The sequence below is a fragment of the Larus michahellis genome, chromosome 1 (assembly GCF_964199755.1).
Source record: "Larus michahellis chromosome 1, bLarMic1.1, whole genome shotgun sequence".
NCBI classification, from domain to species: domain Eukaryota; kingdom Metazoa; phylum Chordata; class Aves; order Charadriiformes; family Laridae; genus Larus; species Larus michahellis.
This window is the reverse complement of record NC_133896.1, coordinates 152,719,428-152,732,090: the sequence shown is the minus strand read 5'-3', so window position 1 is coordinate 152,732,090 and position 12,663 is coordinate 152,719,428. Positions and strand designations below refer to the sequence as shown.

At 39.7% G+C, this 12,663-nt stretch overlaps 1 protein-coding gene across 1 annotated transcript in view; it reads right to left on the bottom strand.

Moving 5' to 3' along the window:
- The window catches only part of IL18RAP (interleukin 18 receptor accessory protein), a 46,237-nt gene extending 33,784 nt beyond the window's left edge, over positions 1-12,453 (bottom strand). Inside the window, exons 1-9 of the mRNA XM_074609542.1 lie at positions 11,966-12,453; positions 11,089-11,188; positions 9,997-10,176; positions 9,362-9,513; positions 8,929-9,046; positions 7,717-7,957; positions 2,721-2,898; positions 887-1,040; positions 305-367 (exon numbers count right to left, since the gene is read on the bottom strand). Of these exons, the coding sequence (XP_074465643.1) occupies positions 305-367; positions 887-1,040; positions 2,721-2,898; positions 7,717-7,957; positions 8,929-8,971 (679 nt within the window). The 5' untranslated portion in view covers positions 8,972-9,046; positions 9,362-9,513; positions 9,997-10,176; positions 11,089-11,188; positions 11,966-12,453. The remainder of the gene's footprint in view (positions 1-304; positions 368-886; positions 1,041-2,720; positions 2,899-7,716; positions 7,958-8,928; positions 9,047-9,361; positions 9,514-9,996; positions 10,177-11,088; positions 11,189-11,965) is intronic.
- Between the last annotated feature and the right edge of the window lie 210 nt (positions 12,454-12,663).

Genomic DNA, 12,663 nt, shown 5'->3' with positions numbered 1-12,663 from the left:
GTTTGCTATCTACAAAAGAAAGCTGCGGAGAGCTGGTTTATCAGCATCACCACTTTCTCTTGCTGGTCATAGCAGCAATCTCAGCTTCTGCCTCTGTAAGAGAGGAAATTCAGTGTACTCGTACATCAATCATGCAATGCACTAGGCAAAATATAAGCAGATGTGAAGACGGATCAGATCCAGGAGGGTCCACAGACAATTCCTAGTTTGATTACACTTAGACAGACCATCAACCATAAGGAGATCAGAATAAAAGCATGTATATACAAAAGCTACCACAAAGATTCTTGTACTAATTTGATACCTATTTCCGTTTCAATTTCTTCATCGTGTCCAACTATCTCCAAAGTTACAGCCTCTGGTGCATCTAAAATAGAAAGAAGTACTGCTATTGAAGCAAGAGCTTACTTACGTTCTACCACAGCAAAAATTACACATTTGCTTTATTTCTAAAACATAGATTCCATTTAATTCAAAGAATAACATCTGGGCTCTGGCATTATTAAGTAGTGTAAAAGACAGTATGTCCTGTTGAATTTTTTTTCCACATGCATACACGTACAGGGACAATTTACAATGGTTGGAAAGGCTCTGCCCCAAAACTCTTCGTAAGTTTGTACGACTGACTTACAGCAGCTAATTTTGAAAAAATATAACTGCAGGGAAAACATACTAAATACATTTTCCAAAATTGGTAACCTGTCATATAAACAACTTCTGCTGTTCGTGGTTGTTTTTTTTTTTACTTTTGAAATTATTGCAAAATAGTTCAGATTACCAGATTGATCACCCTTGTATATATTTATCAAATGAGAGCTGTAATTAAAAATCTCCATAGTAAGGTGAACAAAAAAGCGTGCTTCAAAATTTCAGAAAGCTTTCTTACCTTCTTCTACTACCAGTTTAATTGTATTTGTGCTGTGATATGTCTTTCCTTCATGATTGATTAAAATTTTACAGGTATATATCCCAGAGTGCTGTACTGTTAAGGTTTTAAAATCCAGTTCCCGTTCTGTTTCATTTTCAAAGTTCTTACAGTCCTGCATCAATAAAGACAGAAAATACTGTTCTGTAGCAAACATACATTCAAAATCTTAAAGATGTTAAAAATGATTTTTGAAAAGAAGCGTCACCATCCTTCTTTCGTTATCTCAATGACATTTAACTGACCCAAAAGAAATGGGGCACAATTTTCTGTCATGGTCACTTAACGTCTGAACATTTAACCCATTAGAAGTTGAGAGCACTGCAATTCCAAGTAAGCATCTGACTATAAAAATATTGTCTCGGGAATTTAAATGCACGCATCATTCTATGATTCTATGATCTATTTTTTTCAAAATGATGTCTTGGGTCTGTAGGTGCCACCTGCTTGTGGCCAAAAGTTGTCTAGACTTCTGAGGAGCTTTCAGGTTAAAGCAAAATGCCTCAACAATAGGGAAAGTGACCATCTCTGAGGGTGACGAGTTGGACTCACATTTGTTTATCCTCCCTATCCCGCAAAACAAACTCTGGTTTGTTGGGTTTTTTTTAATTCATAGCACATGCTAAGTGAAATCTCCTGGGAAAAAACAGCAATATTTGGTTCTGGTCTGATTTACCTTAGATGAAGAAGGAAAATGATCACTGCTGTAAATTGTCCGGGGAATGGACATTTCCTGGATGCATATGCTTGCTACCAGACTCCTACACAAACGCACATGTGACCATCCCTCTTTTATCTATGTCAGCTTAGACTGTGATAGGAAGGCTTTGAAAACTTTCACCCAATCAAGTGCCAAAGGATATTTAGGCACAAGGATGGCTGCTTCATCTGTCTCACATAGTATTAGCCATTGATATATTGGGCATCAGTATACTCTGCTTAGCCATGAGAGAGGTCAGTCTGGGGTATGGTCCTTTACTGAGGAAAACATATCCACCTATGGCCCTACCCATCAATGGTCCTATCCTCTTAGGCCCCACAGGACAAGGAAGCAGGGCTGTGGTTCATTCTGCCAGGCAGAATCCAGATGCCCATACTTAAGCTGTCAAAATCCTTTCCTGAAACTGATTCAACGCAAAGTGAAGAGGGTCTGTTTCTCCAACCAAGACACCTGAGAGGAATAAGGAGCACTGATCAAGGCGATGCATAAGGACAGAGTGGAAGAAACATCTGCAGGGTGCTTCATCCAATGGTTGAGGACAACACCCGACAGTTACAGGTGCTTACACGACTATCATCTGTATTCTGACAAAAGCTGGTAGAGAGAAAACCCATGATTTGCCTAAAATGAACAGAACTGGATCTGTTACACATTTTGTAAAAAGTGTTCAGAAAGAGCAAAATTGAGAAGTTTGCAATTACTTTACAAGCACGTGCCAACTGTAAAACAAATATCTTGGCACGTCATGTAGTGTCAGGATAATATCTGTATCAGCAAAGTCGCAGCTGGCTAAAGCAGCTGCTAGCTAAAGCAGCAAACAGACATGCGCATCAGATCTTTTACCATTTGAAACTACCAGTTAACTAATAATTTCTTATTACAGGTGATTTTTTTCTAAAAAAGGATCTGAGAGCAGAGAAAAAAAAAATCTTCTGTATTTCCCTAATACACTGAGAAATTAAAGGTTTACAAGGTTCATAGATGCTTCTAAAAATTTGCTTGCAGTTAATTTTTCCTGCAATCAGATGTTTTTTCTGTAGGCAATGATTTGAGTGACACTGTTTCAGTAATTACCTTGTACCATGTTATGCTGTCATTTTCATTGACAGACAAATCACTGCATTTCAGTGAATGACCAGTTCCAGCATTTTTAATTTCTGTAGTTAAATGATTTTTGTTGAAACAGCTGCTTTTATTTCTTTCAAGCACATTCAAGGTCCACTTTTGAATTGTGAAATTTTGTTTTCCATTGCTATGAAAAAAAAATGGCAAAATCAGTTTTAGGAGCTTTTTAAAGGAATGTAGTTTAGTGAGTTATACAACAAAATACAAGTAAATTTTCTAATATATCTGTTAGGTAAAAAGTACATCTACAGTGACCTAATTATTACATTCCCCATTACTACTTTTCTAACACCAAGTATGTGTAATTTCCCATAACAAAAGAGTTATCTAAACTAAATCATCTACCACAAAACATTTGACAATACAGTTATATCTATGAAATATGACAATATATGCTATATCAACCAGAGCAAGGATGCAACAATCGTGGCATGCTGTATATTAAAAGTGAACATAAAAGAGTTTTAGGATCTTGTATCAGCTACTAATTTTGCAAGTTTAATCTCCTATGCGTTACTAAGGTTTAAAGTAGTAACTGAAAAATATATTTGTAAAATATGTCAAAAATAAGATGGGCAACTCTGCTATTGTTCACAAAACAACATTATTCATTGATCAACACTGTGCAGATAGTCACCAATATTTCGGAAATATTTCGAAACTATGCAAATCTCATGAATTACAGAATCACTTATGGATTCAAGCATGTCTGCAAAACAAGGCATTTTGGAAAGGATTCATCTCTTTGTCTTTCTGTTTGCACTGATCAGAGATTTACTGTAGCTGGCCACCCCAGGTTGACTGGAAGACCCAGGAACTACCACTCCTAAAGAAGAGTCCTCATGTCCCACGCAGTACCTATAAAAGATCAGGTGAATATACTCCAAAAATACGTCTTTTGCATATCTAGGAGCTGACCGTTGTCATTCAGGTATCTGTTATGTTCTATTGACATATTCCTCTAAATAATCAGATTATAGCTGTGAGTTATTTCATTACTGGAGATGTCCAAATACATGACTACCAAGAAAGAAGCTGGAGGAGTTTTGGCTTAAGTTTTGCAAAGCTGGCCTAACTTTGTCAAAGTTAGGCATTAAGAGAATGTTGTAAACTGCTGTAAATTAATGGGTGAGATTTTGCAATTAGTGCATAAAGCTCTCATTTTTTACTGAACAAGTAGGGTCTGACAAAGCAAAAGCAGCAATCACGGAGCACTTCCTTCCACTGTCAGTCATATCTTCACAAATATGTTTGAACCTTTTCTGTCTCCAAGAAAAGAAAAAGGAATCATTCCCAGGAGAATTGAAACCAGTCAAATATCATTTTGATGAGAAGGGCTAAGGGGACAAAGCAGTGAAATGGAGAAGCAAGCCCGACGAGTGTATCAGCTTAAAAACCATTCTTGACTGACATGCCTTTTACTGTTACCAGATTCAGAAGAACTATTAGAACATCATTCATATGATGAATTTAGACCAAGTTTTGGTTTGTTTTTTCCCCCCTTTCTAAGTTCCCCAAATAGATGTATTTAGGTATTTCGCTCACTCTGATTGCATTGTAGCCCTTTTCAGCCTACACAGGTTCTCCTTGTTCTCCTTACTCACTTGAGAAATTCATGACTCATAATTGCAATTGACTATCTAAATCAAAACACAGCGCTTTGGTTTCTCAATCGGCTAACTAGGGTGTCAAAAACAGGAAAAACCTTATCAAAACTTTTCCATCAGAGATGTACTCGCATGGGTATTCACGGTGGGTGGAGGAGTCCTTCTCACCTATTCTTCAACATCACATTTACACATTTAAATCAGAGCTACTCATCACAGGCAGCAGCAGGACCACACTCAGTAGTCACCCCTTTACAGCACAGTTTACTTGACCTATTTTATATGTTCGGTTTAGGACAAAATAATCCGTGCCCCAGAAAGGCCTCTCTCTCTCTCCCTGACAGTAAAGGTACCTAAGATAAGTTTAGGTGTAGACATAAACATTGGTTCCAATTAATTCCACCAAGTCTGAATACTGCTGGAGAGGCAGCTATGGATCTAGCCATAAAATACATATAGTTTTAATATTTAGATTCAGCAAAAGGAAGAAAAGGATCAATAAAGGCACATGATCTCTGCAGCACTGTCACTCCCCAGAGGCTTTCTTCTGCAATCATATTTGGTGAAATCACTTTGACAAATATGAGGATTTCACCCAAAGTGGATCAAGATATTCTACCTGATGAGCCAAAATCCAGAAAAGAGCAGCTCCCTGGAAGGTGACAAAGCCATACCCATGCAAACTAAGATGAATGTGGCTTACATAATTTCTAGCTATCTGCCATACACATGATTTTCAACAAAAAAAAAACCCAAAAAAAACCCCAAAAAAAACCATCAAGTTGTATTGTTTAAACTACTAGTGTCTAAGTTGTTACTTTCTATCCTGGTTTTCACTTGCTGAGATTCTTTAGTGATAATTTGTGGGAAACAAAACCATTTCTGCCTTTCACCTCCCCCCGCCAAACCCACCAAGAAGGAACAACAAGAACTAGCTTGACTCAGGAGAGGACACAAGGAAGTGAAAGCCCTTAGAGAATACAAACCAAGTTTACTGGATACATTGCCAACTCTACGTCATCCCTTAGCTATTTCACTGCAAGAAGCCAGGGTTATCTCAATATTTCCATCTACTGCAAGAAAGTGTCACTCTGCCTTCCAAACTACGATATTAACTCTAAATGTGTAAACTCCCACTGCTTTCAACTGTTCTAAATTCATTGAAAAAGTGAGCAGCATTAGCATCTTAAAATGTATCATGTGTTTATCATGGATCTCAACACTTTTTTTTTTTTTTTTTTTTTTTTTTTTTTTTTTTTTAGGAACCTGTCAGTTCCCTCAGTTTCAAGGTCACCAACACAGAGCAACCAGATGACCTGCTTTTTTGTAATCTGGTTTTCTCTTGATAACCACAGGATATAGGCTATGAAAAAAACATAGAAATGAGAAATCCTGCCAAAGATGTGTGACACAGTTTTTCTGCTTATCATTTCCACTACAAGTGCATATGAAATCTTTATTTTCAAGAAAAGTTGCTGAAGATGGACACACTCAGGCTTACAGGTGATGACTATTAATTTCTGAATTTATATCTGAAGTTCTAACTAACTATAAGTTATAGTTAGACTTATAGTTAGTATAACTAAGTTATACTGGCAAACACACGTGAGCACATCAACACACACGTACGCACCCTTTAGCTATCTATGCGATGTCTCATCAGGACACTTCTACTTTAGCTGGAAAACTTCTGATTCTTCTTTAAGTTAAAAATAAGTGGATAAGACACCACAAGTACATGGTTACATCATTTCCACTCTCGCCTCTTGCATATTGTCAGTTGTAACATACCAGGGGAGAAAAAAAATCCCTAAATTTAATTAGTTTGCAAAATCTGTCAACATGTGTTGTCTTACTTTTCTCAAAAATCTGCATAATATCTAATTGTCACTTTGTTCACTAGAACTGCCGAAGCAGTTATAAGCACTCTAAAAATAGTTTCCCGCATGGCTTACAAATACCTATCTCTTAATTAAATAGTTGAAAATAAAAAAGATAAATAAAAATATACTTAAAATGTCTGTTTTCAAAACCAGAACATATTATGAATGCTCTGAAATGAAACTAATTCCATTCTAATTGTCATTCTTATTAAATCTTAAACCAACAGCTCGCAATTTTTCCCTATCAATAGAAATTACTAAAAGTCCTCTGTCTCTGCAGAAATCTGTTTCTGCAAATAATCTTCTGTATTTGCTGAAATTAACTGCTTTAACATGCCTGCCAATAGTGAGAACCCTCATATAAACTAAGTCCAAGATCCCATTAAAATCTAATGAAAAAAATCCCCTCATGCCTATTGTTCCAGTGGTGAGACCTGTGAAGAGTTCCGGCGTTAAGGATTGCAAGATTCTGGCGTGTGCCTTCAGATGCACAGAAAAATGAGTATCTGTATGGGCTTAACAGAATGAAATTTTCAAAAAAAAAAAAGTTAACTTGGACGTTGACAATTGAAGTCTAGCTTAAAACTGTGAACTATTGAACTTGTGTCTGCGATGTTACTGGAGAAACGCGGAGAGCATTTTTAAGTATCGACAGTCCCAAAACCTTTATGAACCAGGCAAGAACCTTAAAACTAGTACCTGGAGAACTGCACAAATTATTACATGCAAAATAATCTGCTTAAAATTAATTATTGCTTCTATTGCAAATGCTGAATTACAGTTTCGGTGCAAGCTAGTCATAAGAAGTCTGTGCAGCAAACCTTTGATTTAGTCCTTTAGTCTTTCATGGTGGTCTAATGAAGATTACCATCAAATAATTGAGGCCCACCCTTATTTCTCCTTTTGACTCATGATGTCCTACCGTGGTAAGAAATGAAATTGAATGATTTCATTTGTTCTTTGAATGGCTCCAAGCATGCAAAGGTTTGCACAGAAAGCAGGACTTCAGCTATGCCACTGTGTTTATTGTTTTACTATACAATTAGACCACTTGGCAGACCTCATAGGGTGAGATCCACTCAATGCAGTAAGGGAGAATAAGTCTGGTGCAGAAGACAAGCAAATGTCTCCTTTTACTTGGCAGTGAACAGAAGGGTTGCCTATCACTCATCTTGCTTAGGTAATTAATCACAAAGGAGCAGAAATGCTACCTGCCTTATCAAAAGGTGTACAGAACCTTTAAAAGGCTGCAACTGCCTGTAGCTACTTGTAAATATTATAGGTGTGCCTGGATGGTTATTGTGAAATGGTGTGGAAAATGACACCACAGTCAGTGTAGTTCCCTGCACCTCCTTTGTATGGATGCCACTAGCAACACAAAGCAAGACAAAGAAATTAGCTTCTTCATAGACAAGTGCAAAGGAAAGATATTCACCCACCAGCTCGTGTACCCACCTGTGAGTGACAGAGTAATTCCCAGAGTCACTGAGCTTAGCTGGCCAAAACTCCAGAGAATTCATTTGGGAAACAATTCCATGTGTTTCCTTTATCAGTTGCTGCTTTCCAGCATTTCCTTTGTACCAGCTTATCGTGTATGCTTCTTCCTGAAAATGTTCTTGCCTTGACTCAAGATAACAAAGGAAAAAATATTCCCCTTCTAGCACATCAATGGAGGCACGAAGGGGACACAGCTTCTCTTCAGAGAAAGCAGAAAAAAAGATACATTAGGAAGCCAAGTACTTCTTTCAGAATATGACATTAGCTTGACTTTAAAGTGATTTACTGTGCCACTGGTCTTTTATAAGTGACTTTCCTTCACCAGAGTGGTTTGGAAGTATTTATTTATTCCAGCAATATTCAGTCCAAGAACTGAATTCCAATTCCAGTCTAAGAACTCAGCTTTCCAAGTCTTTATTCTACCTCACCCAAGCAATGGCCTCACTCTACAGTAAGGCAGCTGCCACAAATGGGAGGGGAAAGAAGAAATTCTTACGTAGGGTTTGACTTGTCAACTATGGCTAATCCTCAGAACTGGTCAACTGCCATAAAAGAAGAGATTCTATGAATTAACATTCGCATTTTCTTATCTTCTTGATTAAAACTAAATCATTATGTGGCTAGATTTCTTAAAAACTTCAGATAAACTGCCTTTGAATGAGATTATGTGTGTAAAATTTAGTCTCAAAGTCAGCTTTTCCAACCAAATTTCCCAAATGTCCCCTTGCATACAAAAGTCATAAAAAATACAGAAAAGGGACCACAGTCTAGCATTAATAGTCAGGAATCAAATAAGCCTTTGGTCTCTATTTCTCCTGAGGCTCTCAGAGATTATTGTTGTTTAGCAACTATTGCGACCACACTTCTGAGTGGAACGAAAAGAAGCAGACTCATTCTCTTCCTTGCTGTGGCTCTTCATGAAGCCATGCTCCCATACAACATCATCAGGCATCTCCAGGTCGCATGTCTGCTCTTTTTCCTTCATAATTTTGGTATTTTGGACAAAACTTCCCAAGTCTGGAGCCAAGCTGAAATTGCCAAAACTTTTAAGATTTTGTACTTACCTGCAAAATACAAAACCTGCCCCACTCTAAGCAACTGTAAAGAAGATGCCACACATTCAGCAAATATTTTGAAGGTTCTACTGTTGAAATGAGGATTTATACTTACCAGTGGCAGCTTCAATGATAAACATGAAAAAAAATATCATCATAGTAATTTTCTTGAGTAACTTCTCACTTCTTCTCCAGAAAAATGAAACCAAACTGTTCTTGCTTGTTCTAAAAGCCTAAGAAAAAAAGACTCACGATTCATCACAAGTGCAGTGAAACAGATTCCTTTGAGCATGTGAGCAATGTGACTATTGCCTGGGACTGAAGAGGGCTTTTCAAATGCAGAGTTACACATTTTTATCATAACTGATGTTTTCATATATCAGGTAATGCCTCCAGATTTTTCTTGGCAAGTTTATTTTAAATTCAGAAAGCACCACAGGGTTTCCTTCCTCCATTTTCTTGTTCACTAGATGTATTTCGCAATTCTGATTAAACTGGCAATCTTATAGAAGCACTCAAACTTAGATCCCAAGCCAGTAGACACCTACCACGGGACAGAACAGCGCTTTTTTTTCCTCCACAAAGAGTATAAACTTTGCAAGGCTGGACCTTATAGAAACAGCTCGTAGAAACTTCCCTTGCCTTCAATGAGAAAAGCACAACGTTGATAGATCGGACATCTTGGTGGCTAATTTTGCGCCTGTTGGAAAACAATGAGATCTACGATTTATTTCTTCCAATTTTGTCTGTGGAACCAATAAGCACCAGCTGAGAGTGCTAACGTTTCCACTGAGGGGGAGGAGATGAAGCAGCTCATACTCAATTGCTTCGTATGCAGTCACCTGTGCTTTCAAAGGCAAATGGAAAACACCACTAAATAGTACCCGCGTGGAGTATCAGCTCCAAGATTCCTCAGAGTAGAAGGTTAACTGACAACCAAAGGCAGAGCCAGTCCTAAGGCTGTGCCTCGGTTTTGCTTACAAAACAGACAGATTAGGTGTATAATAAACTCAGTTCAGCCTCTGCAGACAAGTCACTGACCTGAACATGCATGGTCAAATGAGACACACACACACACGAGAGAGAGATTTCACGGATATGTGCCAAAAGAAATCTCGTTAGCATTCTGTTTCTTTGTTTTTATTACCCAAAACTCTTGCAATTTGAGAAAGCACGTACTTACCGCTGTAAGACACCTCCCTGAGATTCACAGTCAGAAACTTCCCGTGATCTGAAGAGGCCGGAAGCAGGGGGCTACTGCACTTCCAGCAATATTCCAAAATGACATCAAACTGTAGAGCTGCTCTCTCCCTCTTACCGTTCTCCACAGTTCTTTACAAGTATGCCACCATCCCATAAATCACTGTAAGGAGATGAAAGAACTGTTTCACATCCCCTTTTTCACACTGACTGGTAGAGACATCCAGATTTAGAAAGCAGATAGAAGAAGTTGGATGCCAAGTACTGCAACAAGCAACTTTAAGGGGTCATACAGTAAATTCCTCAGACCTCGTTTCAGTTCCCTTCTACACATGGAGATTCAAACTGCTGCACTTCAGAAGGAAAGAAGGGACTTGCTTTATTTTCATTTCTTGAATTTACTTTCCATTTTTCACCCTATCCCATCCAAAAGAAGTACAGCTGTTACAGACTATGAAATTATGATCCACTACATAAAATAATTTCTCACCAGATTTTTAATTCTAAATCCCATTATTTTTTGGCATATCACATCAGCATGCAGCGTAAGTTCTAAGGAATGCAGAGCACAGCCCTTCATTCTTTAAAGAGGGATTAAAGAACACAGTATAATGCAAGCTACTCAGTAATAACCAGGTTTGAGATTAGTGGCTACTATTACCAAGCAAAACACAAATCCTTAATCTTACTCTCACATTGCTGTTGAACCTGATCAATTTATCTGAAATTGTTCTACTCCAGGCTAACAGCATTTACATTTGAGCCATATGGTTTACATACTCTTCGATGAAAACGGGGGGGGAGTGGGGGAGAAAAGAAAAAAGATAAATTCTTTTGGTAAAACTCAGCACTAAACTTTCCTCTTTTAAGGATGGCTCTTGTGGAATTTAACTCTTTTTTCAAATATCACAATACAGTGCCATAATTTGCATAGGATTCCTAAAGGAAACAAAAGAATCTAGCAGTTGCCTTAACCATACTAGGTCTAAGCACCATTCTGCCAGGATTTCAATTTATTGGTAAAAATGAAAATCCATTTTCATTTCAATCAACACAAGTAAAGTTGTTTACTTACTATGCAAATCTTGCCAGGTGGAAAGCAGATGCAGAGGTAGTCTTCCAAACTCCAGAGAGTTACGACTTGTACTTTTAACTCTTCTGAACCTCATTCATCACTGAAACAGAGAGCAAGCTGTCTCGATAAGTGAGTCAATACAGTCTGAAAAACCTCCTGAAAAAGGAAGAGTGGAACTTCTTACATTGTGAACTGCTGACTGCAGGGAGGAAAACGGAAAAGGTAGATGTGAGAAATTCATTTTTACTAGCATTAATGGAAAGATAATAGCAAATTACAAATATTAACTTTTCTAAATGAGGTATTTGAGGGCTGATAGACAAATGTTTTAGGCATCATCTTTTGCTGTTACCATCTACAATAGCACTTAAGGAGCCTATCCTGTTCCAAAGACATTGAGGTATAAGGGAAAGGGCCAGGGGAAGGCTGGGGTGGGCAACTTCACAGCACCAGTGAGGGGCAGTGTGTTGAAATAAGCCCTTTTCAGAGCTAAATTATTTATGACATCTCTGTAATAAGGAACAAGAATATCACGGGCCTGGGAAAGCGTTGGAGAGAGGTGCTCAAGCCAGGTGGCTCAGGGTAGCACGGCAGGGAAGGCAGGGTTTGGAGGGGACAAGCAGGGATGGGGGAACGGGCAAGGTGCCCCGGAGACGGAGCCACAGCCCTGGGCAGGGGCTGCCCGATATGCCGGAGGGATGGGGCTGGCGGGGTAAAGCCAGGGACCCCCCGCCCCGGCTCCCCGCGCACACCCGCAGGGGTGCCCTGACCAGAGGCAGGCGCTCGGCCCCTCGGAGGAATGGAAGAAGGAGCCTCCCGCCCCCGGCCCTCGCCGCCCCCGTCCCGCCTGCCCTTTTTACCCTTCCCCGGGCCCTACCTGGAGGCAGCTCCGCGCCGGGGTGCGGGATGCCGGGCCGTCGCGGCAGGACCGCTTCCCGGTTTGGCTGGGAAGAATCGGTCCCGCGGGGGCCGGCGCCAGGCAGCGCAGCGGCGAAGGCAGGTGGAAATATTGCCGGGCTTAGCAAAGGGTGCTGAGCTGTCACCCACCCACCCGTGCGTGACACCCAGCGATGCCCCCCCCCCGCAAAGGGAGGGAAGGTCAACCCTTCTAGGAGGCGGCGGGGGTGGTCTTCCCTCTCACAGCCTTCCGGGTCGGGGGGGGTGGAAGGCGTGAGGAGGGGATGCCTTCGGTGATCTTTAGCCCAAACGCCTCTTCCTCCGCTTTTCTGCTGAATGCCCGCCGCAGGACTTTTTCCAAGAAGTGGAAGTAGGATGGAGGTTTAGGAAAGCGTAATTTAAGTTAAATGCAGCGACTTTCATCTCTGCTACAGCTTCCTCCCCTCACCCACTGGACCTTTTGAGAGTGAGGATGTGCAGAGAGATAAGCTGTGTACTGCAAGGCTGAGATTCTACAAAGACCTGAAAAGATAAAAAATGAAATAAAAAAAGAAGACCAAAAAAAAAGACAAAAAGAAGAAATAACCCCCCCCCCCAAAGCATTACAAAATATTGTCTGCAGGAAGAGACCAGGCAAAACATGATTCTTTGATCAGAAATATCCCAATTTCAGTGCTA